Source organism: Talpa europaea (genome assembly GCF_964194135.1).
Source record: "Talpa europaea genome assembly, chromosome: 10".
Taxonomy (NCBI): Eukaryota; Metazoa; Chordata; class Mammalia; order Eulipotyphla; family Talpidae; genus Talpa; species Talpa europaea.
The window spans coordinates 107,841,293-107,868,557 of NC_140077.1; the positions used below are offsets into that span (position 1 = coordinate 107,841,293).

General features: G+C 41.3%; 1 protein-coding gene across 1 annotated transcript in view; it reads right to left on the reverse strand.

Moving 5' to 3' along the window:
• Window positions 1-27,265, reverse strand: part of ARHGAP10 (Rho GTPase activating protein 10) — a gene marked incomplete at both ends in the record, with an annotated part of 223,928 nt that overhangs the window by 87,376 nt on the left and 109,287 nt on the right. Inside the window, 4 exons of the mRNA XM_084245750.1 lie at window positions 668-742; window positions 16,860-16,925; window positions 19,095-19,140; window positions 21,351-21,432. Of these exons, the coding sequence (XP_084101876.1) occupies window positions 668-742; window positions 16,860-16,925; window positions 19,095-19,140; window positions 21,351-21,432 (269 nt within the window). The remainder of the gene's footprint in view (window positions 1-667; window positions 743-16,859; window positions 16,926-19,094; window positions 19,141-21,350; window positions 21,433-27,265) is intronic.

The following is a 27,265-nucleotide window of genomic DNA, read 5'->3' on the forward strand; positions in this document are numbered from 1 at the left end:
CTCAAGAGGCAGCCTGCTCTGGGGTAGGAAGAGAAGTAGAGTGTCTTACAGGTGGCACTGAACTGACAGCAGTGGGTAATGTAAAAGCGCTTTGTCATTCACATAATGTCTGGGGTAATGAAATGAATTCACTTGCTGGCTTCCTCTAGTCTGCAGTGCCAAAGAACACTGTGTTATCAGCACAGATGGAGCAGGCATGGTTCTGGAGGAGAGCCTGGTGCAAACTACAAAAAAGCCACTGTGAATACCAATGAATCCTGAGAATCAGACCCTTGCTGTCAAATGACAGTTTGGGAAGCTCCCTAAAGCTGAGCGAGTCCCAGTGGTCTTGTCCAACCAAATGTACTGTCAAGACTCTGGACGGCCAATCTGGAAGCTGCACAAATTGCAGGGGCCGGGATGCCACTGTCTCAGGAGAAGCAAGCACTCACAAGCTGCACTGTCTTTCATTTCTTTGGAAGGAAAGAGGGAGTAGATGATCTGTGATGATGTAAACACTAGTCTACTTCTGTCTCTCTCTGCTCAGGAGAAAACTCATCGAGGCAGTAGGATAAAAAGATGGATTCCCTTGTATGCTGCACGTGATTAAAAAATATTAAAGTCAAAATATTAAAGTCAATGAACATCAACAAACAATGCATGGAAAATGATTAGAAAAGAGGCATACCCATCAACATACTCAGAAGTCTCTGGACCTTTGAACTCACCCCCACAACTCGGTATAATCCTTGGTCATTTATACCTATTGGAAGAGATGAAATGTTAGCAAAATACAAAATCATATTTTAAAAGCTGTCAACCCACAGTTGCATTCAGGATCTTTACTAAATGACATTAGCAGCATTCCTGTTGACTATAAAAATAACATTTGACAAAAGCAAGTGTTTACCAACTTGTTTTAGCAGCTTGGTATTCATGAGTTATGGCTGGAAAATAATCTCCCAAAACAATGTTGCATGTGGACAAAATGTAATGAGTCCATGATAATGGAATAAGTCGATAAGTAGCACCCACATATGCCAATGGCATTTGTAAAGCGTGATCATCAATTTTCTGTTTGTTGAGTTTACTTATTCTTGACATTTTTTTTAATTTTAAAGTTCTAGTCTTTAAAAATAATATGGTGATTAGTACACAAAAACAAACATTGTTTGGATGCTTCCTGAAGACCATGGAAATGCATTCAAAACTAAGACGTAACTGTTTTGTTTGTTGTTGTTATTTTTACAAGCTGTGTCCCATGAGGAGCAACCAAATACAATAAAATGTGTGTCCAATCACTGCATCCTCTCTCTGCAGAGACCTGGAAACAAAGTGTCCCTGAGCGTAACAGACAAGACAGAAAGGCAAGAAAATTTATTGTCAAATATAATTTAGTGTCTTGAACGTAATGGCCTTGTTCAGATTCTGATCTAAGGAAACCAATCACAAGAAGAAAGCAATCGGGGAAACTGAGTGGCATTAAAGGTAAGTTAGAAAATGGCTACATTTGTAAACTTACTTACATGCAGAAAGGAGTGAAAGTAATCTAGTTTGCATTCCTTTGAAGAGAGAGAGGAAGCAATAGATGAAGAACTGTAAAAAAAAAATCTTGGGAACTGCTGAGACCGAGTAATAAGAGGGTGGGAGCTCACAGGACTACTCTCCACTCCTTTTATCCTTCTAACTTTCACGCTAAAATAAGGACTTAGGAAAAAAAAGTGGCTTCCTATCTTTATTTCTCAAAAGAGTTGCAGCTTCTCTGCCTGTGTGTTTATTTTCTGCACTACAAATGTTAAAGCTAACAAGAACATGGCTGGCTGACAAGGAGATGTCTTATCCCCAAAGTTCCCAAAACAAAACAACACAACACCAAGAAGGCCATGGAATGCGCCCAGAGGGAGCTTACTTTCTTCTTGCTGCCCTGCTAGGGTGATGAAAGAACACCAGTGCGGGACTAGAGGACTGTATTCAAGTGACAGCTCTGACCCTCCTGAGTTCTCAAATCCTGGGCTGGGCAGGAAACCTCTCTGAGCCTCAGACCTACCTCTAAGCCCCACACCAGCAGCCATGTGCCCTGGGCTACATACAGAGGAGGGCAAGGAGAGGCCCATCACAGAAGACAAAAGTGTCCACTATCCCTTGCACGAGAGTATTTCTTCCCCTTCTTTTTTTTTCTTTTTGCCTTTTATCAATTTGCCCCTACTCTTTTTAAGCTTCTCTAATACCCCATTTGCTTACATGTCATGGACTCCAAAATTCCCATTATAGAGTCTTAACCCCCAGAAAGACTGAGACTTACTTGGAAATGAGGTCTTTAAAAGAGGCAACTAAGCTAAAATGAGATCATCAGGGTGGACCCCACTCCAGAATGACTGGTGACCTTTGAAAAGGGATCAGGACACGGACACGGGAAAGCCTGTGAAGACACGGGGAGAGACACCACCGACCTGGCAGGACGAGGTCCTCGGAGAAAAGCCAACACCCTGATCGCAGACGTCCAGTCTCCAGAACTAGGAGAAGTGAACCCCTGCTGTTAACCCACCCTGTCTGCGGTGCTGTTAGGCAGTCCCAGCTCTTCTGGTGATCTCACAGAGCTCCAAGAGCCAGCCCTTCAGTCTATACACGTCCACTCGGGATGCAAAAGAGCCAACGCAGCAGAATGGCACCATGCGAAGGGGAGGCTCGCTGGCCACAAGATAAGAGGGCAGAGCAGTCACGCCGCCAGGAGTGGGGGCGAGGAAACGAAACTCAAGAGTCTGAGCCCACGACAGAAGCAAAGACTAGTCTGTCCCTTCTTTCTCCTGGAGGTCACAAAGCTACATGCCAATAGTTTAAAATACTATATAATTAAAAAGAATTTTGACCTTGGGGCCAGAAGCCAAAAGAGCAAGACAGTCCGCAGCCAAACAAACCTGCCTCTATGAACGGCGCCTGACATACGAAATATATGGAGAAATGAACTAAGAACGTTTCTTTGGCAATAATCATCACTCTGTGCTAGTAATTACGATCAGATAATTGATCAAGTTCAAATTCATCAACCTGAGAGAAGTGGAGTTAATTGCTAATGCATAATGGAAGGGGCATAGGGGAATCGATGCTACTCAACACAGCTTTTACTTTTTGAAAAATGGGATTTAAATACACTTGATACAAAAGCAGCTCAGAAATAACACATATACTTGTGGGCCAGGCAGGGCTTTGTTTCCAGTTTCCTTGTTCAGAAATGCTCTGGCCTAAGAAAACTGGGACATACTGTATATCTATGAACACGCACATCATACGAAAGAGATCAGATGTTTCCAGAATTGCAATCAATCAATCAATCAATGGATCGAATGCCAAATCCAATCATTGGGTTTACCATATTCTCTCCAGTTTTTCTTCTACAATGTCCCTCTTTCAGCCAAAGGGATCACTGCTTCTAACCCCCATGCATGAGAAATATGACCTTTTCTTTGACTTCCTTCCTATCCCTTTTCTAACTCAACAGGACCAATGTCTACATTTTATTCAAACTTCCAACGATCTCTACTACCTCATCAACACTCTTGAATTTTGCCTACATACCTTAATCAAGGCGTCCCTGCAGGAAACAACCACAATCCATTCTGAACATCACATTTTCTTTTGTTACTTTTCAAACCATTTTGATTTTCTAAGTTCTCCCCAAGCACACACACCAAAGTTGAGCAAGCATTTAGGCATAAATACTAACATCCACCAGACCCCACCACACATGCCCCCTCTCACACCCCTGTCCAGCCTCAGCAGAGCAGACCCTTGACCACTGCCCACAAATAACCAGACTCACTCCATGCTCTACAACTGCCTTCAAGCGAAGTCTGCGCTGACGGGAATGTTCGTGCCCTTCTCTTCACAAATCACTCTTCTGACAAATATTTATTCATCAAATATGTGCCAGTTGCTATTCAAGCTGCCCTAGATTCATCAATGAGCAAAATGAAGCCCCTTCCAGACCTTGAAAACCAGTCAAATCCCACCTTTTCTGACACCAGCCCACATTAATATTCCATTGTTTCTGAAAATGACTCATAATTAATTCCTTTTAATTTAACACTTGATTACATTTTCAAAGCCCACATCCCTTATTTACAATTCTCAAATTCAAAAATTGGGATGCCTGACCTGACATCAGGTTATTTTAAGGCTTTATTTTTCCCCATTCAGTATGAATATGCATATTTTAACGTACTAAAAATAATTTCCCCAAACCTATTCGGAGTATGTCTCATATACCATTTAAAAAAAAAAAACACTTCATCCCAAAACGCAGCCAACCTCCAAATTTTCCAACCAGGGTTGCAGACCTGTGTTCGATCTTTTCTCCCCAAACACAAAGAGGAATTCTGGGAAATACACAAGGTCAACCTTGCCTTTTGTTCACTGTTTTCACGGCTTTCACTGTGCCTTGCCTAGAAAACTCGGGTGCAGAACAGGTATGGTTAGTTTGACCTGGCTTGAAATTTAGAACCATAAACAGGTTGGACTTGGGCCAACATAAGACATACGAGGAGCTGAAAAGTTAAAATACACAATTTTTAATAGTTATTTAATCAGCCTCTTTAGAAATAAACGAATCCTGAGCTTTAGCATCACACACGCACGCGCACAATCATTATCAAAACTTTTTCAGATATGAAGATCCATTGACAGATATCGGATTTTCTAACGTTAAAACAAAAACATGTTATCTGGTCAAAGTGTTAGGCCCAAAGACCTATTTTTTTTTTTTTCTTTCAATAAATGACATTGGTTCTGCTCGGCAGGGAGAAGCAGGAAATGCTCGGGAATGAGCAGCTGCTGAGGTTGACCAGGGTTCGTGCAGCAGGTGAGGCCAGACATGCCTCCCCGGGGCGCCTGTCTCCTCCAGCACTGCCTGCACCTCCCTGGAGGACAGGGTCAAGAAGGGGAAGGAGTGAAGTTTCTCCAGCATCTCTGCCCACCTCTCCCCACCTCTCCCCCCTCGGCAGCCCGAATGAGGCTCCCGGAGCCGAGTCCACTCAGCTGCAGGAAGCAGCCACAGAGAACTAGCGAAGGTCAGCGGGCACCTCCGAGAGCCTCGTGGGTGAGCTGGAGAAGCAGAGGGAGGAGAAGACGCCTGGGACAATAAAAAAACGACATAAAAAGGAAATGAGAACCTAAGGTGTTGGGTAAATTCATTTCCCAAGAGACGGAAACAAAGCTGGAGTGGCCCCAACTGGCAAGTCAATGCGGTAAGAAGAAAAGAGAAAGTGGCATCGAGAGTTAAGGAAGCCGAGGCGAGAAGACAGGCCGTTTACATCACGTGTGCACACAGCAAGGTACACAGGGAGAGGACAGAGGGACAAAAAAACAGGAAATAAAGGAGAAAGAAAAGGCTAGAAATTCTATGACATTTTCCAGTTAACGTTATAAAAATGATCATGTACTTACTATCTTGTAAGCACTGAGGCAGAATTTAGCAAAGACAGAGAGGAAAATTTTTAAGAGAATTCAAAAAGAGCAACATCAAGTCTTTTCTTTCCTCTCTTTCCCTTTTTGGATTCAGATTTTAAACCTGGCAGCTCAGTGGCCTTAATACTCTGCGTGGTTCTCAACACTTAGGCTAGCCCTAACAAATGAACCGAGTAAATTAATAAACTGAATAAATGACTAATGATGTGATGGCTGACTAGTAAAGGGATGCAGAAAGTAATACAAGACAACACGATGACGGACAACTAGAAAAAAGACATAACCAAAGGAGAAGGACTCAAAGGGAAAAGAGTATGATGGAGTGTAACAGCACAAAATTATTAAAAAGCATTTTGCAGGTGTATGATTCTACCAAAATAAATGATGGAATTCCATGGTCCATAAACTAAAATTCACTCAGCTCTCATCTAGTAACCAGCAGAGTACTTGGCGTGGAACATGGTCGTTGATCAATATTTGCAGAAAGTCTGAGTCTCTATTTGCACTTGAGCATGTTGACAGCACAGGTAAAAGGTCATTAATATTCACGTTCATGTTCGCCTTCAAAGGCCTTATATCCAAAGTCTGCATCGGCATTATAAATGCAGCACGTGTGCGCAGATACACAGCGACATGAGTGCAAACCTAGTTTTATATCCCACCAGCACTGCAAAGGCAAATTCTCCTACTGGCTGTGTAACATGCACACATGCCTGTGGACACACACAGATGATTTCACATGCATATAAATATGAATCAAACTTCTAAATGCTTTAAAATTCTATTTTCATACACAATTACAACAATAGTTAATCTTGCAAGAAAAGGGAAAATGCACTAGAGAGAAAGCGATTAGGAAAGATGTGAGGACGCATCCAGCAATAAGGCCACAAAATGAGACACTAGAAATAGGCGACTCACAAGAGCAGTGAGAGGCTCATGGATAATGTGTCAGGTCACAAGGGAATTATAAAGACCTGATTAGGTGTCCCTTACATATATTCATAACTAACCCTCAATAAACACCATGTGCACAGGTCTAACTATACTAAATACTTCCCAGGCTACCCACAGAGCTCAGTTATGTGAAAATAACCAGGTTCCTACACAGAGAGATTCTCCCTAGATACTGGGCATCTCCTAACATGCTACGGTGAGGTCAGAAATACATGTTCATATTAAATTAGTCTTATAGGTAAGCACACAGAACCAAGAATGATTCAGGCCTTTCCAACCAAAGGTGCCCAAGATTCAACATCCTAAATTTAAGACACTGTAATTTTTTAAGTTACAGAATTCTAGAACTTTGGAAGAAGTACGCATACGCATTATTTGTAACACTTACAATGTGTTAAATACTACAAAAAGTAGGATAAGCGAGGAGTTCTAGCACTTGGATATCTTGCTCATTGCTGAGGCAAGATGAGCAGCTCTACATAATACTAAACTTTAACCTTTAGAGAGTTGATTCTAGTCAAAAAAACAAAAGGCATAGCCTGGGAACACAAATTTGTTGAGGTTGCAAGCCATAAATTATTACAAGTCAAGGTCATGATATTCTGAAAGCTTAACACTCTACTACCACCCAGCTGCCTGGCCTGACAAATTAATGTGGATCTCAGCTTCCTTATCTGAAAAATGTGATGATGGAATAGATGTTGGGAAAATTAAAAGTTAACATTCGTAAAGCAGCAGCACGGGCCTCACATACCAAGCACTCATTAAAATCTGCTGTTGCAGCATAAAATTCAAAATCAATATCCAAAGAGCTCAACACAGTCCTGTCCATATAAAAGTCACCCTAATCCAGGCATGCAGTCCACACCGCATTTTCCTAAAATATAACACATGCTGGGAAGACAGTCAAAGTTTACTTAATATGGATGACTCACAGAAAATATAAAATTCCTGTTCACCAATAACATTTGGAGTATCTGCCCTGGGTGGAAATTATTTGGGCGGCAGATAGAAAAACATTACAGACAGCTCTCTGCCAGGAACGCATCTTCATTTTCTCTTCCTACAAAATTGCTTTCACTTTCAGGTTAGCCCTCACTCTTTCCAGGTTAGCCAAACTCTTTCCAGATAAACCCATTTGTGTCGCACGATGAATAGCCTCCTCACCCGCAGGCACTTTGAGGACGGGCCTCATGATTTCATGCACATGAACTTCCGGCGCTTGGACCAACCAGAGACTGAGCTCAGACATCAGAGAGTCTGGCAAAAGAGTTCATCTAAACCTACTGCCGCTGGCCATCACCTCTACTTCTGTCAGTGCTTCCCATTCCAGCTTCAATGAGAAATATGGGGAATGTACAGGGCAAACATCCTACTCCGGGCCTAAGACAATTATCTCGGAAGTACTGATATATTCTGGGCTCTCTAAGCACATACACGTTTAACTCTAAACCTCATCCTTTCAAACCCAAGTCTCAAATACCAAGGCCATCTGGGTGATTAGCTGCTACCTTTGTGCGAGGGCCAGAATAACCAGCACTGTATGCATAGCCCCAGTACTCAGAGTGGCTGGCCTCTTTTCCAGTTTCCAGCCGACACCAGAGGAAGCACGTTGGCTTCAGACCAGACAGCCCCTAGTCATAGGGTTACTCCTGGCCCATCGCCCAAGCCAGTGGTGTCTGGACAGAAGCTCAAAGCTACAAAACAACTCGGAGTCACCTCTTTCATTATTATCACCTGGAGTTCCAAACGCCCCTCAAAGGTCTGAAGACAAGATGTCCCAGGATCTAACGGAGGCACCAGCTCAGCTCATCCAGTGTGCTTGCTCACGGTGCAAAGTGTAAGTCTTACAGTATAAACCTGGGGGAAGGGGGATTTCATGGGCTCTATGTTTCCAGTAGCATCCAGCAACCTGGTCACGACTACGTTGTGTTGTCAACCAACTCTTCCTCTCGCCCTCTGCCTACTGCCTTAGGGTAATTCTGTAAAGTCAGGAAACCAGCACCTAAGCTCCAGCTCTGCCACTCTCCAGTTGTGTGATCTCTGGCAGGTTTACTCTGAATTTGGGCCAAGTCCTAGGCTCCTCATATACACCTGAGTCTAATAAGAAAGACAATTTTGCTCAAGTAACTACTGACTTTCGTGGGAATGGGGTGAACCAGTCTGTAAAATAACTGGAAAACATAAAATATATAAGGATTTTAGGTATTGCCAGGTTCGGGTTCCAAACTGACATGATGTCTTGCCACTGAGAGACTTCCCAAGGTGTTACTGAGATTCTCTGTGAAGTTAAAACTTTCTTGGACCCCGAGAGGTCCATGATGGCACTGATATAGAAAGAAGGCAGGCATAACTTGCAAATGACTTCATCTCAAATCCAGGTGAGCATTTCAGAGAGTGATGCTTGAATCTTCCATCCCTCCTTCCCTTGTCTCCAGTCTACAGTTTCAAACTTCCTGTTCTTTCATCATCTCCAAAATTTTCAGATGAGCCTACAGAGACCCCATCTCGTTACATTCATTGTGGTTAAGAGACCAGCACTAAAATTCTCAGTACTGGATTTGAGCTGCTGTCTGCTACGTTCTAGCTCTGAGACTTATACAAGTCAAATCATGTTTCTTCACTTCAGTTGCTTATGTGAAATGGAAAAATACCACTGCGTCACAGCATTTTTAGGAGAGTATCACAGAGAAGCAGAACCTCAACCCAGACTATTCTCGTTTCTTGCCTTCTGATCACTAAATCAAAAGCAAGTTTCTGGTCCTCCTGAATTTTCTGAATATTTGACAGTTCACTTGCTCCTTGGAATCCCCCATCTTCTGGATTCCTTCTGGTGGTTCTCCTACCCCTTTGTGCTATGTCTCCATTATTGGAAAATAATGCCCTACATGCAATTGGAAAATAATGCCCTACATTCAATCCCCCCCAAATTTATGCCCTTTGCCCCATTATGTTCTTGTCTCATCACCCACTAAATATGACTTTGACACTCAAAACTTCACCTCTATGAAAATAATTCCTTCCATGACTCCTGTTACTTTGTTTCTGACAGAAATGTCACAGGGATCTTAAATTCAGACTATCCAAAACCAACCTATATTTCTCCCAAACCTGCTGCTCCTCCCGCATTGTGTCTTGGCTGAAGATGTTTCCTTCTATCTTGGCTGTAAAGTTAGTCTTGCTTTTCCCTTTTCCTTGCCTCCTACATCCAACAGGTCATCAGATTCTGTTTTTCTGCTAAGTCTGCCTTCCTACCAATGTCTTCTTTACATTGCCAGCCTTCCATCATTTTCTCCCAGCATTTATTCTAAAATCCAGCCAGTCAACCTGTCTCCCATCAATTCTATTGCCTGTTGAAGATCTGAACACACCCCTGTTCAGATCTGTCACCACTACCTGCAGAACTGAGACAAACTATGCAACACAGCACCTGGGATCTGCCTCACTGGCCTTGAGGCCACAGAGCAACATCGCACACCACAGCCTCCCACTCATAGATGGCAGCAACACTGTCATGTAGCTGAACACCATCTGTTCCAGTATCTCCCCCTCTGTGGCAAAGAATGGATTTGTCTGTGGTCTTGCATAGACGTAATGTGCAGATAGCATCTGAACCTCTTTGCAGTGCCCCTGGGAATCAACTGGGGGTCCAGGAACCAGCACAAAACGCAATACTTTGGCTACTGAGAGTAACAAACCGTCCTGTCTCTATTTTAAGAGTCTCACATCGTCTACCATGAAACTATGCAGGATAACTTATTCATGTGAAAGTAGCATAAAACCCCAGTGACTCCAGTCTTGAAAGTAGAGTGAAGGTAATCTTGAAGAACAGAAACTGTATCTCCATTTTTTCTACCAAAATTCATCTTACAGGAAGCAACCAAAAAAGTGATGCCTGAAGTCCAGCTAACATGTGCCTTCTCAGCCACCAGGAAGTGGTCATGTATGTTGGAATGGATGAGGCAGTTAAATAAAAGCAGTTTTCCTAAACTCGTCACTCATGGAGCTCAAGTTCAAGTAGAAGCACAATATTACTTATATAAAGTAGAAAAGACTCACACACTCAAGACAAAAGTTGGCTGTCCAGGAGGGATGACCCCCCTGTCCTTCACCGTCCTGTGGATGTTCTATTTCTCCGGATACTCAAGTGTCCACAGGACGCTAAGGACACAAGGTTGAAAGCCAAACCCATTTACTGTACTGCTTGTTACAAAAGTCACGTAAAAATGACTAGATAAAGTAAATTCAGGTGATTTATTTCCCTAGGTAAAATTTAAGAAAAAGCTAAACCAAGCTGCTCAATGCTCCCAAAGCCCTGATCAATTAATGGCACTGCTGCATTATCTGGCCACAATTAACAGATTTATCTCTAAATAAACAACTCAAATTTACTGCGCACTCAATGTGAGCCAACATCTCAAGCATTCATTCTCATTCCCACAACACTACAAAACAGACATTACCATTATCCCGCATTACACACGGTGACATCAAGACAGAGCTTCAAGAACTAAGTGCCATGCCGTGGAGCAACTGTGACACTGAGATTTGAATCACTTTTGAGCTCACGCTCCCACCACAAAGCTGAGCGTGTGCAAAGGGCCTTGCAATAAAATGCCACAGACCTCAGCAGAATTTGACCCACACACATGAAACCTGGCATGTCTGCTCTGCAGCAAGCTAGTGCTACCATTTGCCCCTTTGAATTTCACTCAACCACTCATCTGGAAGCTTATTTGTTCTTAAAACAAGTAAAATCACTAATTGAGAAAATAATCAATCCTGTCTCGCCTGAGTTGAGTATTTCAGTTTTGCATTTGCATTTCTGCAGAAGCACAAGACTCTTCAAGCTTCTTCCCACATAAGACTGTCCTCTGGATCCACCCACACTCATCTCACACCCATTATGATTAAAAAAGAAAGAAACTCTACTTTACTTGCTGTAAATTTTCTGGGGACAGCTGTTCTTATTTTCTTCATTTTGCACGTAATTTGCCCTTGGCAATTTAAGATTAATGTGCAATCATCATAAAATATGATGCAAGTTCACTTTGGGCGGCTTCCCTCATGCAAAGATTAATACTGAAACTACATACATCATCTTCTGTAAGATACATCTTGAGACCCTCACACAATTCCAGAAGTGCTCTTGAAGCAAAAAATCCTCAAGTCAACGTGAGATTTTTTTCCAAACACCTAACACTCTGCTTTCCAAAGAAAGAGAAATTCACTTTTACGTGCAACAAATCAAAGACTGTCAAATGTTAGAAGTGGCTTCCGACTTCTATCCCATGAATTCACAGCTTGTTACAATGCTGAATTTGATAACTGACAGCTTGCTTAGACCGACATTTTAATGCCATACTCTAGAAGTTAAAGTGAATATTCAAATTATTCACATATGGAAGATTTTGTAAGAGCAATTTCATAAACAAAAGTGGCATACAAATTCACTTTTAAATCATGATGACTATTTAAAAAAAAAGCAACTAAAAGGAGTTTACATAAGCCAAAGTCTTACTTTGCTTTTGCATGTTTTATAAATGCATGCACCTGAAAAAATAGGTGTCATGCAATTCCAAAAAAGAACAATATACTGGGTATGGGAGGTAGCTCCTTTTTAGGAAGAGGAGTTATTTACTTGAAGAGATTATGTAATTACTCTCTAAGCTCTGAAACCTCAAGAATCTTCACATGTAATATGATGGAGATTTCTATCTATAGCTAAGATCCTCCCCATAATTCAGAAAGATACTGCCAATACCTAATGCAGGGAAAGCAATCCTATGTGTGTTATTTAAAAGCACTGATTCCATGGGCCCCCCTGGTGGCGCAGAGGTTGAGCGCTGGGTTGCGAAGCTGCCTGCAGCCTCTGCTGCAATGGTTCAATCCCGGGCTGCTCCCGGCCACCGGGAGAGGGTCCTGCATGGCACGCAGATTTCTCCTGCCACCCGCTGCTCCCCTCAGCAGTGTACTTCGGTCCTTCTGCCTGCTCTGCTCCCCGCTCTGGCTCTGGTGAATTCTCTCACCCTCCCACGCTTCTGACTGTACCCAGTGCTTGTATAAATAAATAAATAAATCTTAAAAAAAAAAAAGCACTGATTCCAGTCACATATAAGAATAAATTCTTCTGATACTTTTACCAACCACTGGAACCCAGCATCCTGTCACCAACGTGGCGTCTTACTCCAGTCTCTCACCTCAAGCAAAAAGCAATTGCTTACGGGGCGCTGACTACTGTTTACGGTGCTGACTGTGCTTGGAAACAAGAGTCAAGTAAAGAATAAATAAGACATTTGCTCCACTCCAAGGAAACGGGAAAGTCCCTGAAATAAATATGTGAAGTACAGAGACCACCACTAGGCAAGGCAACTGCCACAGGGTTGGGTGGGGGGTGCAGAGGAAACAGCATGGTTAAAACAATTCAGGGAAAGGGTGGGACGGGGAAATAAATTCATTTAAAGCCTACTCTCCACAATTGTAAGTGAGCTTCCTTAGCCTTACACACATGAGTGTGGGGAGACAGGATGAATACAAATCCTAGTCACATTCTTTTAGAAACATGGGGTCCAAGAAGTGAAGATTCTTCCCCCAATGCCTACTGACTGCACTGCCTTTGGCACTTCAAACCCTGCAGCGCCCAAGCCACCAAGGGAGAATGAACCTTCTTGGAGTAACAAGGACTCCTCGGCAGCGCGGTGACTCTCGGGTCAGAGGCAGCACATTCCTTCAAATGTCCTCTCATGGACCCCCTCTCTTCCCCTGCCAAAGTCCTTTCAGACACCCCAAACTCATGTACCTGGACACTTCCTCATCACCCTTTGGATCTCAGCCCAAGCACTGGGTCCTCAGGGACGTTGAAGTTCTTATTTCCAATAAGGTGAAGACAATGGGAGAAAGGCCATGTAAATGGCTTAAAAATAACGGGGTGCTTTTCCACAAAGGGACAAACTACCACAAGGCACAAGTGAACAGGGGGACACCATGAACACTTCTGAATGTGCTCTGAGTTCACCCACAAAGCACTTGAAATATGAAAGCCCTGAGCTGCCAATGCACTGACACTGGCCACCTTGGGCCATTTTGTTATTTCTTCTCCCTGCCTCACATTTTAGGAGGGTCTATGCTACACCCCAATGCCCACTCTCAGTGCCATCATCCCAAAAGCTACGTGGATCTATGACCTAGGGTACTCTCTTGAGAAAGCCCTCAAGGCTTCTTCGTTCCTCTAAAAGTAAAAGGAGACACATTTCCCCTCTCCACTTGACTCTTCTTGGTGGACCGCTCACTGTCTAAGCAGAAGCCCAGCTACCCAAGGTTCTGACTCAACAGAACCAACTGTGTCCCAGAATCTGTGTTTTCAAGAAGCACCCCTGGTGGTCCCAATTTATATCATCAGGTCTGCCGTAGACTCCAGTTTCCGTGATCTCCTGCACCTGCAAAGTAAATCTTTGAAAGTGTAATTCCTCACAGAACTCTGATCTTCTATGTCCACCCAACTGCTAAATGTAACTTCAGCTGCTAAATCCCTGGGGTGTTTCCAGGCTATCTGACACCACAGACAAGTCTATTCTGAATCAGTCATGGAATATTCCAACCTAGGCTGAATTTGAGGGCTCCCTCTCACTGAGCCATCCCACACAGGGCTACCAACACTTGGTTTTAGGCCTACCTTTCCAAGTCTGCGGCTACTCTGCTCTCCCCCACCCTCCGGTACGTGCCCAGTTCCTTCACAACTAAATCCAGATGCCTGAATGCCAGCTCTTACTGTTTCTTCATGCTTCCTTTCCAATCCAGTTTGGCTTACTGCTGTCACACTCTGTCTCCACATCTTTGCTGAGGTTTCTCAAAATGCCAAAATAGACTTTCCTAGCCTCTAAATCCAGGAAGCCTATTACCGAACTCAGTCCTCAATTAACAGCAAATATTCTGCAATCCATCCGCATGCATTCAAATTCTCTTAATCCCTGCAAACTTGTAACACTTTTATCACCTGGCATACTTCAATTGCTTACAAATCTTTCTATTCTCTCTACCTCTAATGGATCAAGGATTAGATGGAAGCGACCTCCGTTTGTATCGCCAGGCGACTACACCTGTGGTTGCACAACAAACACCGGTCAGCTGAGTGGCTTCAGATCAGAACTGGGTTTAACGGGATCTGAGTTTAACCTGTTATTGAGGGAAAAGAACACTGTGGTATTTTCCTCAGAACTTTTCTGTTATTTTAAAAAAGAAAAGATCCTTGCGTAGCAGGGTATTATTAACATGAAGGGAACGAGCGTGTGTCCATAGCTGTAAAACACAAGTATGCCAGCCTTCTCCCAGGGCTGAGGTACCGAAGCATTAAAATCCCCCACAAGCCTTTCCCATGCCCAGCTCACAGCTGACCCATTAGTTGTGAGCAAATGTGACTCACTTCAAGGCCTGTGTGTTCACTTGCTGGTACAAAGCCCTTCAGAGACATTTTCCTTGGACAAGGCAACCAGGAGCCAGCAAACCCAGGTCTTAGGGATGAACAAATCCTCCCATTCAACGCCTGGCGTGAAATACCTCTTTGCTGTTTCAGGCCAAGACACATGCAGGTTTCTTATAATAGGAACATAAAGTAGCTTTATCCTAACTAATGAAAAGTAGTGCTACAACTGTAGCATAAAAAAATATCAACAGCCATCATAGCAGATTTGGGGAAAATCAGTTAAGAGCATTATTCTTAATGGAAGGAACTTCCAAATTTAGGACAAAAGCCTTAGAACTTCTACAAGGTTTCTCATCATTTCAAATAATATGACCCAGCCCTTGACTCCTTTAACTCTAGTTTTCATCTACTACTCCATTAAAACCGAAAAGACTAGAGTAATGAATGACCTTTAGGAACAAATGATTTAAAAAGAAAAACATTTTTTGCTTTTCACTGTTAAATGAGAAAATCTTGCTTAAAATGTGCAGACTCATTCTTCTGTTAAAAGGAGGCAATGATTTACTACTTATAAAAATACATTCAATCATGCAGAGTCTAGTCTACATATTCCATTCAATGTACTTAACAATCCATAAGCCACACATATCTATAAGAAAATAGTCTAGATAGATTTTTATCAGTTCAGGCAGAATCAAGTCATGCAAAACATTGCTTTTGGGAAATAATTTCTCACAATACTAAGAATGCAAGTAATATAAGTCAAGGTTTTTAAGCAGTTCAAGAGCCACAAAAGTATAAATGATGAAGAGAGACTTAAAAACCACAGTATTTTTTCAAAATTTTGGAAATTTTTAAAGCACTAGGAAAGTGAAGACATTTGAATGAAAATCTGTCACAGCCTGAATTGTCATTGTGAGAGTGTCAGGGAGAAAAGGCTTTCCAGAGTTTGAGTTTTTATTATAGATGGGCAAATCCCCAAATCATAAAACAGCTCGTATTCATCTGTTATCCAGGACTCTTATTTCACAGGTGGCATCCTGGCTTTATAACAAAGACCTTGTTTTGACAGAAAACGTGAATGCACTGCTTCATCCCACTAAGTCACCCAAGTAAGACTGGGACATACATTCTAGAAAAGGGAATTAAATGTTCAATTTATCCATACTTTCCTAAGTCTCTGAACAAAAAAGAAAGTCAACTTCCATAAAGGGATGGGTTTGTAAGTCTCCTGAATGGCTACAGGGACTAAAATAAAAAGGCTCTGAGCTTCTGGATGAGGAAAGGATTCATTTTCTTTACATTTAAAATGGAAACAACCCAAATATTTATCAACAGGTGAATCAATGAGCAAAGTGCAGTATTCCCCACATAATGGATACTACCTAACAATAAAGAGAAATGAGCTGAGAATATACCCACCAAGAAGAATCTCAGAATCAGTTAAATAAAGAAGCATGACACGAAAGACTCTATAGTCCATGAGTCTATGAGCAGAAAATGCTTTAAACAAACAAAAAAAGACAGTTCATTGTGCGAAAGCGCAAGGGGAGAATAGGGCTTACTTGCACAGGGGAACAACAGGACTTTGGAGGGAGATAGAAATCTGTGACTGGGATGGTCAATACACAACTACACACACTTGTCAAAACTCATCAATTCAGGCAATTAAATCAGTGTGTTTTTCTGTATGTAAATTACACTGACAAAACTGATTTTTTTTAAAAGGCCAATGAGATAGCTGACGATGGGAGTGTATTCACAGCACATGAGCACAAAGTGGTTAGGACTGGGTGATCAACCCTGTTGATTCTCCTAATGACTGGCATTTAAGCAGTAATTTGTTTCAGTGTTTCACTGCTGGGCAGACTCGCCCCTTGTCATTGTAAACAAACTACTGAATGTCTGACACCATGGATGTGCACTTTGCATTTCCTTTTTTCATTCTCCAACATGTAATGTTGCAATAAGCCTTTTAAATGACTCTTAGATTTTACATACCTAGAGCCTTTCATGAATACCATGATTCAGATAAACATGTTACCTCGTGTTTCAACCGCACTGATGCATTTTCTGAGAATTGTGAATCCCATCTTATCCAACTGTGCACCTAAAAGAAATACAGTTATAAAATATTAGGTGTGTACTTATGTTTCTCTTCCTTACAAAAGTAGAAAAAAATTATTCCAATCTGGTTTTTATTTTACAATTTAAAAAAAAGAAAGTTATCACTCGTGAATTCCATAAAACATTTTAGAGAGGAATGAATACCAATCTTCCTTAAACTCTTCCAGGAAACAGAGGCAATAACTCCAAACTCATTTTACAAGACTAGCATCACTCTGATACCAAAGACATAAAAAAAAAAAAAAATTATGGGCCCATAGCTCTGGTGAACCTAGATGTAAACATTCTCAACAAAATTTTAGCTAAGTGGATCCAACAGAATATTAAAAGGACCTTACGCCATGACCAAATGGTATTTATTCCAGGGAGGCAAGAGTGATTCACAACCACAAAATCAATATATGCACCACCATTAACAAAATAAAGATAAAAATCATGATCATTTCAACAGATACAAAAAATATCTGACAAAAACATCTGACAAAGCTCAGCATCCATCTAGATCTAGAGATAGTTAAGACACAGTTCACCAAAAAAATTTTTTTAATGATACAGTAAAAGTTCTTAAATTACTATCATGACTACTTTTTGTAATCTGGGGGGGAAATAGAAGAAACTATGTAAAGAATTATTTGGTAAATCATGTACACTATTATAAACCAATGCTACCTCAATAAAGAAAATAATAATAATTATAAACAAGTATTATTTAAGCCAGGAACTTCAAAAAGAATTCCGTAATTTATACCATGCTCTAAGTTTCTTATTTTATTATATTCATAATGAATTTAAAACAGATGATTCATATAAAAAGATTATTTTGAAAACATTTCCTTTTATTCCTCATATAGACACCTGCCTATGATTAGGCCGGTATATTTGAACGCCCTAATAAAAGACAGTTCTTGTTTCAAAAAATGAAATCAGGGAAAATGAATACTTGAGTCTGTGTTTAGAAGTAGGGAACAGTAATATTAACTCCTGGCTCTCAGAGAGGATAACGTGAACAATCCATGAATATAAACTTTGCAGGCTTAATGCTAAACTGGAGGAGAATTTTAATGAAGAAAATTGGGCAGTGGTTTACTGTTAAAGGATCCACTGTGCCAACATTTTATAAAATGCAAGTGTTTCTTTCTGCTTAGCAAAAATATTTTTCCCAAAAAAAGGCCTATTTTTATTTCTCTATTAAAAAAATAAGAAGGGAAAGACAAAAAGGAGAAAAAGGAAGAGGAAGAGAGAGAAAAGAAAGTAAACGAAAGGAAAGGAGGAGGAAAATCAGAAAGGAAGACGTCAGGAGACTTACAAGCCCCCACAGCACCCTGTCAATTTCCTGCCCAAGGCTGGAGATGTCTTTCAGGTCAGCCTTGGCTGCTTGAAAGGTAGACATATCAGAGTAATTTTGGAACCAAGTGCTACATGACAATGTTTCCAAACTGTGGACATCTGATAAATGAAACCTCAATTTTTGCAAAAATTACAAAAAGATTCATAAAGAATCCAGCAAATCTAATTTTTGTTTCATCTCACTGAAAATCAAGAAGTGGCACAAACAATACACGTGAAGATTATTGTCTCAGAATATCTAGATAAGCCTGGTTGTTATGTGTTGCAATTTTCAAGATGCAATGATAAACCATATGCACAGTCCATATGAGAGACTACAAGGATAAAAGATATCAAGGACCAGGGTGAATAGGGGACCCTATAGCTTCCTCCCCTACAACTTAGGGAGTTGAAAATTGCATACCTGAAACTGTGATGTGTTTATTTACAGGACTAAAAATCAAAGTGGCGCTTATACCACCAAGCACAATTTATATATATATATATATATATACACATTCTTATATGTATTCTTATAAATACACACATATACATATCTCTCTCCCACACACATACACACACACACACACATCAAAGTGAATTGTAGAAAAGGATTTAAATAAAGGTTCAGAGATGGGAAGGACCCATGAGGTTACAAAGTCCAGAAAATGTGAGGTGTCTCAGCAGATGAAAAGAAAACACACACACACTCCTGGGGGGACTAGCTCAGAGAAGCTGCAGGGAGTGAGCACCCAGCTAAAGTTGCACAGCCACATGAAAATGAAGTCACTCATGAGAACAGCCATTTTTATAAATTAGCACTTACTTCCTTCTGGCCTTGGGGTGATGGCTCTATTAAAACTATGGTACAGCTAGTGAAAGAGAAAAAGAGAAAAAAAGCATTTTTAACAAATCAATATAAATGATTCAAGTAGGCATACCTGTGACCATGCAAAAAATAAATAAATAAATCGGTATTAATCCTACACTATCATGTGCTCAAATACAAAGATAAATAACAAAAAGAGGCATCGTGTATTCCCTTTGCCTCTGACTGAGGTATGCTTAAGTCGTCAAGACAGGGTCAAGGGAACATGATTCTTTAGGAAGTTCTGAGAGTTTCTGAAAATTCAAAGTGCTGGGCCTTCTGCATAGAGAATGACAAAGTAAAATGCTGCATTCTCACCAATAAAATGAAGTTCCTTTTTTCACCACCATTTCTAAAATCTGTTATTTACATAAGAAAGAAATGATTCCTACCCATAATTTAAATAACGACATCTGAAACAGTTAAGTGACAATTCAGGCTGTCTCTAAGAATTCTAGTGCCGATCCATTATTTGCAGGTATATATATAGCACCTGGAAAAAAATACACAATGCCTGAAATATGCTCACTTAAATATATATCTAAGTACTTTCTTCCTGAAGATTTGCCTTAGTCTGTACACTTTAATTACTTTGGCTCTTTATAGGAAAAGAGAGGTGATATATGTCTTCAAAACTGGGGGGACAGGGACACTGATACTGAGGGACAGATGTTGATGTTCTGTGGTGAACTGAATGTAGCATAGACAACATTGATTCTCAAGGATGACCACCTGAGACAATTTCATAACACATTCTGACCCCAATTTAAAAAAAAAAAAAAAGGTATTGCCCAGCCTCTGGTACTTCAGCAACAGAACTATTTCTCAGCAACTTAGTCATGTGATTTTGCTATGTAAACTCTCTTTCCAAAGCACTTCTTGAATCACTGGGGATTTAAGTTCAAGTCAGTGCCTTGTCTTTACTAGAAAGAATTAGTATAATCTTTCTTGGATCTAAGGAACTATTAATGCTCTAAGTACTCTTGACTCAGAGCTAAAAATTCCAAGAACAAGAACAGGTAGATACAAACAACAGGTTGAACAGTTTAAATGCAGATCAAATATAATAAAATGATACACAGATCTGACTGCTACTTTTTTCTCCCCAGAGTGATGCACATTTCCCTATACAGCGTCTACTTTTAAAATACATAATTTGGGTTTTCGTTTTTCAATTGCCACAAACACTGCAGCCCAGTCTTTGCCAGTTAAATTCTCATCAATGTGCTCTCCCAGGCCTACAATGCTTCATGAGCTCTATTCTGACATCTCTTCTACTTTTCAAATCACATTCTTTTCCTTCTTTTAAACCCTGCCAGATGCTGGTGAAGGACTATGGGTGTTTTGGTGGTGGGTGTGGTGTGGTAACATAGATGAAGAGGAAAGAGCCTGCACCTCTGAATCATATACCATACCATATTGTATATTTTTTAAAATATATTTTAAAAATTAAAAATAATAAACCCTACTGAAAAGGCCAACACTTTCTAGACAAGCCTGCCTGGTATCTGCAAAGGCAGTTACTGGAGTCGTAATACTGACACAGAGTTTATTTAAATAGGTTCTACGGTGTTTTCTATAATTATCCTAAGTCCCTACTTCACTACATGAGCTGTAAGATTCTCAACTCCCAGATTCCAGAGGCCCAGGAGTGAAAGTTCGGCTGGAATCAAGTGGCAAACAGACTGAATCCGGTGCTCCGGATCTGCATCAACTGCCTTTCATTTATTCTTCCAACTACCTGGAGACAGAGGCCCAGTTGTGAAGACTACTGGATACTGCACAGTGTAAACCATTAGGTTGAACCATAAACTTTCAAATCAAGGAAAATAATTACAGCAGTTCTTTATGAGAGTGCCTATACTGCTTCATATTTATAGTTCCATCTCCACTAAGATCAAAATGAATTGCGAGCATTTATTATGTTCATCATTCAAAATACTATCAAGTAGGAAAGAAGAAACTTGAGAGTTCAGATGACTTCCTCAAGCAAAAGCAACGTCCAGAAAAAATCAAAAGAACGAATGTTATACCTAGCTGTGTGCTGCTACCTCAAGCAAATTACTACAATACTCAATGTTTCCAAGATGAATTCAAATACCCATTTCGGCAGGGAATGACTTTTCAAATACTGTAAAACGAAAATAACATAAAAATAAATACAAGTCGGTTCTAATGGGTTTGAAATAAAACCCAACCACTGATTATCCTTACCGCTTCCTTTCCACCCAGAGCTTCCAACCATTGCTTCCTTTCCTCTTCGGAAAACGCCTGCAAGGTCAAGGAAACTCCAGGCCTAAAAGACAACACAACACAGCAGGTTAGCCTTGGCCACTAAAAGGAAAACCCATTCTCTACTTATCAGGGTTTTTGTGTGTTTGAATATAAAGTTGTGGGGGTTTTTTTATTGTGATGAAGTATTTATAAAATATTTTCCATCTTAACCATTTTTAATTGTATAACTCAGCAGCATTGAGTACATTCCTATTACTGATCAACCCATCTCCAGAATATTTCATCTTATAAAACTAAAACTTTTTACCAGCTAAACGACTCCCACATTCCCCTTGTCCTGTCCTCCTCAGTCTGTCAACCACCCTCTACCAGGCTCTGTGAGTCTGACCGCTCTGTGTAATGCTTAAGTTGAAGCATACTGTATTTGTCCTTAGGGGACAGACTTTTTTCACACAGTATAATATCCTCATTTTCCGTGTTGTAGCATGGACCAGAATTTCCTTTCTTAAGGAAGAATTCCATTTCTCCAAAGAAAGACATACAGACGGTCGACAGGCACATGAAAAATGCTCATCTTCATTTATCATCAGGGAAATGCAAACTAAAACCAAAATAAAATATCACTTCACACCCCTAAGAATGGTCCATATAGAAAAAAAATTTAAAAAAACCCAGACACAAGTCTTGGTGAGATGTGAAGAAAAAGGAACCTCCTCCGTACACGATGGGAATGGAGACCGGTCCAGCCTCTATCAAAAACAAGTGAGGAGGTTTCTCAAAATATTAAAAATAGATCTACCATATGATCCAGCAATCCCACGCCGAGGTACCTACCGAAAGAATGCAAAGACACTAATGCAAGCTCACATTTGCACTGCTATGTTCACTGCAGCACTGTTTACAATAGTCAGTTGTGGAAAGAACCTAATAGTCAAGCTATGCCCAGGGACAAAGGAGTGGATGAGGAAGATGTGATATACATACATATACACACACACAGGGATACTACTCAGCTATTTAAAAAAGATGAAATCCTGCTATGGGCAACATGGATGGAACTGGAGGGGATTATGCTAAGCACAGTAAGTCAGAAAGAGATAAATGACAGATTTTACTCAATGTGGAATACAGAGAAACAAAAGAAAGGGACAGACTCAACTAAACTAAAACATAGCCTAGAAATCTAACCGCAGAATGGAGACTTGGGGGTTGGGAATAAAAAGGGGAGAGGGGTCTAGTAAGACTACCGCGAAGGCTTATGGGCGCTTGGGTGGTGGGTGTTGTGTGGTCACACGCCTCTGAAGAAGTGAGAAACTGTCCCCCTAAATCATATAAACGTGTTGTAAACCAACATTACCTCAATTTTTAAAAAAATTTAAATAAAAAAATAAAGAAGGAAAGGAACTTTCAACCCTATCCCCGCCAACAGCCCTCGGTCCCTGGCGTCTGCACTAACTCTGCATAATGTCAGAACTGAGTCAAGTTACAGGACGTGCAGTTGGGCTCCCAGAGGGCTGGAGAACGGCTTGGCTTGGAAGAACACAGACAGTGGGAGAAGAGAAGTGGGAGGAACAGGCTTTTTCCTCACGCTGGGTCAGATGGTAACTCTATTTTTAGTTTTTGTGCAAAGGCCATACTGATTGCACAGCAGCTGCTCTGCGATGCATTCTCACGGCGGTCCTCAGGGCTCTCATTCCTCACACCCTCATCAATGCATCTTTTCTTCCTCCCTCTCTCTCTCAAGTGAGGTGTGTGAGATGGTAGTGACGACTGCATTTTTATTTCTAAATGAAATACATGCTTATCTCACTCAGGCATAGACAGAGTAAACCACAGAGTTACTTTTCACCCCATGCGATTCCACTTCCAAGACATCAGCCCTATCACCCACTTAGTGTGTTTCCTGCCTTTGCGCTTAGGACCCTGTGCTGACCCGCAGGGCCAACTGTCAGCATTCCCAGTTCGGTTTATTCCAACATTTGCAATTCAGCCAGAAATTTCTGAGAAGGAATACTAGGTAGAAATCATCCCAGTTAACCAGCTACTGATGGTTTCTCGAAGGAAACAATTTGTATGTATTTGATCAAAGGTATTAGAAATATGCTTTTCTGGCAAGGAATTAAAAGGGAAAACACACTGGAAGAGAAAACTGGAAGTGAAAGCAGATGCTGAAATTGCAAGTATTAATTCCCATTTGATATTGAATATACTTTTCTCAAGTTACCACTTCTCATTTCTAACAACTAATCTTTTTCAACTAAAGCAAGCTGTAAGAATCAACTGTAATTCAATAATCACTACAATCTAATGCACTGTGAAGTATTAAGTATTCCAAGCAAACATGAATAAGCAGAGCTCCCAAGGTCCCACAGGTGCTAAGCTCTGTCCCCATATGATGGTTATGAAGCACAGAAGAAGTTATTTGCTGAAACTTCACTACAAAACCCAACAGCTGCATTTGCTAGACTGTCATCTGCCCCATTTTCTCCACACTATAAAATCTGTGGAGAACTCACCATTAATTCCCACACCCCACTCCAGAGCAGCAAAATGGCTCCTACACATCCCCACAGTACAGAACCCAGGCTGTCCTGTCCCTCAGCAACAGGGGAGAGGACACAGGCTCTGCATTCCCTAGCTCTACACCCAGCCCCTTCTGGAGCAAGAATTGAGACAACCAAGCTGTTTAAAGACCCCCCACGTGGAGGCACACTGGCACCGGATGGGGGACTACAATGTGAGAAAACTATTTAGGGTGCATGTTTTTCTCTTAATCAGTGAAGTAATAAAACAATCTCAGGTCTGCCAGAATGCTCCATTCTCTTAAAGAAGAAAAAAACCTCTAGAATATGATTATATTTATGTTTAAGAGACATATTACTTGTTCGATCAAAACAAGATAAAAGCTGTATTTATTCAATTATCAACTATGTAATTAAGTGAACAAAGGTAAAAGATATAAAATAAGATGCGACAGCAAGAAGGCTGACTGCTTTTCTAGTCCAGGAACGTTGAAACAGGCCCCACGGCCAAAAACGGCAACCTCTGTCACGGAGAGATTAACATGGGATTTACAAACGAGGGGTTCAGCAAATGATGGCAAGTGTCTACTAGGCTTCAGACCTTGCCCAGAGGGTCAGCAGTTATCTACAGAACACCATGTCATGTGCTAGGCACTGGGCTGGGTGTACAGTCCACAAGCACATCTATTGTCCAGCAGTGAAAACAGAACAGAAACAAGTTACAATCAATTAAATTTAACTGTACAAAGCATGGAAAGGAGTCAGACAGTATCCAAATGAGAGACACCATCAGGATAAGGACGTCGGAAGATGGACGCCTGAATATGAAAGCGTTGACCTTCAACTGTGTTCAAACCTGTGGTCAAGAACTTGCCTGTTCCATTGTCAGCTACCCGTCTCCACTGGCAACATCAGAGTTTCCAGTTGCAGTGGGAATACGAAAGCGGGCAGACCTGACCCAGCCCTGGGAGTCAGGCTTCCCTGGGCGCAGGACACTGAGCTGAGGCCTTAAGGATGAGTGAGCCCAGGGAGAGCAATGGGCCTCTTTGTGTCCCCCTACCATGCTCCATCGATCTGTGAGGACGAGTAATAGCTGCTAAGGGTAACGGTTGGATACTCTCTCCCAGATGATGCTCAGATCAGCAGAGAGACAGACGAGACAGAGGAAGAATGTCACTGGTAACTTGGAACAGAGAAGAAAGTGTGGGATGATGAACCATTTAAAGAGTCATGAACCAGAATGACAGCTCCTGAAGAGTGAAAAAGCAACTGCCAGGCTTCAGATGCAACAGCCACGTACATGTGGATAAAAACCTAATGTGGCACCGATGCGGGCATGGAGATGGCGCCTCGCCCCCTCCAGCACAGTGACTCAGACTGCGGCGCCCAGCCCTCCGCGGCGCACAGAGAACAAACAAACGTGTTGAAAGATGAGCGATTAAGGAGAAATATATCACCTACAAGGAAAGAATTCTATTTCTGTTTACATTCTGACAAATAATAACATGGTAACTCAAAACAATTCCACTTTTGAGAATTAATTCATCACACTACACATTCTTCACAACACTTCACACTCAGATCACGTTAAAAAGATCAGCCACGAGCATTAGATAAGGCTGGGTTCCCATCCCATCCCCAGCATGCTCACATGCACCCCCTACTTCCTCCCTCTACACACTGGGGTGGGAACACTCAGAGCACCCGAAAACACTTTTACATCTCTCAGGTTTCTTTATAATCAATTGCTAGGAAACCATTAAACAAAAACAAGACTTTAGGAAACATCCAACACATTTTAAACAACCACTTTAAAAACATCTCACTGTTAAACCAAACGGAAAAATCTTTAGCTTTTGAAAACAAAACAAAACCCAAAAAAGACATGTTTTATCAATAAAAGTGAATGGCTCTAAAAGAACACAGTAAATCCAAGGACAGCAAAGGTCAGGAAATTTTAACACAACGTGCTGATTTATTCACATTCACATGAAGACACGGCAGTTAAGGTAACAATGCCGGTGACGCCACTGGATGGAGTAGGATGGAGAAGTTCTCGTTTTTTGGCTGGTGGAGCCAATTTTGCTGCAATGCATTACACGGGTCCAACTGAGGGCACGCCATGCTCTTATTCATCTAATTATTCCCTTCAACCAAACTAAGAGCTGAGTACCTGTCACGCCAGGCACTGTGCTAAGCTCTGAATAACTTGGGAAGCACCCCAGGCAAAGTTGACTCAGTAAAAACAAAGGCAACAGTATTTAATCTTCCTGAAGAAAAACATGGACCAGGTGTAAGCGAACAACTTGCCAGCATAGTCTGTCCTTGCAGAAGCTGTGTTATCTGCAGAGCTTAGCACTGAGAACTGAAATCTGAAGAAACACTTAGGCTGAACAAGTTTGTGTTCTTAAATCAGCATCTCAATCTCTCTTCATTCACTCATTTTTTTTAAAATGTGCTCTTGTGCATCAGGCACTATGTGAGGTCCAGGGTGAGAGGCAGTCTAAAAAGCGAGGACCTGTTTTCTGCATTTGACCCTACAGCCATTCTCTTTCAACTGCATTTTTTTTTTAATTCCACCAAAGCATATGGAGGACATGTAGTTTTCCTGATATTTTAGGAGGAGAGATCAATAAGCTTGGGAAGCAAAAAATATACACAAAAAGATACAGTGGAGAAAGCCACGTGTATGAGGTGTTGAGTGATGACATATAATGGTAAACAGAGATATTAAGGAAAAAAATGAAGTAGCAGCTAACAAAATTTCGGATGGTAACCGTCAGAAATATGCTCGTGCTTTCGACCATAGGTCACGCGTACATTTTACCATGAAAGAGCCCAACAAGACAGTTTTAAAAGTTACAGAAATGTAGCTCTCATGAAGGTTGCTGGGGGAAAATTTAAAGTAGAAATATATGAATCACACATTTTTTCCAGATATGATAAAATTATGTTGCTTGATTATAATGTGGGTGAAGACTTCATAATAACTTCTCTCTTCTGTCCACCAAAAAGATGTCTCAAATCGATCAAGTTGACAATGATATAATCAGAAGTAGGGTTATATCCTCCAATAAAAGTGAATTCCAGTTATTAATCACTGGAGAACTGCTCTTACAATGTAAAAAGTTGGAAGAGAGGGCCTCCCTGGTGGCACAGCGGGTTGAGTGCCACTCTGTGAAGCCATCAGCAACCTCTGCAGCGCCAGTTTGATTCCCCGCCAGCCAGGTTGATACCCACATGGAGAGGCAGACCCTTCCTGTTGTGTCCGCTGCTCTCCTAAGCAGTGTATTTCTGTTGTCTGCCTGTTCTGCTCCCTGCTCTGCCTCTGATGAGTCCTCTCACCCTCCTGGGCCTCTGGCCTGTACCCCA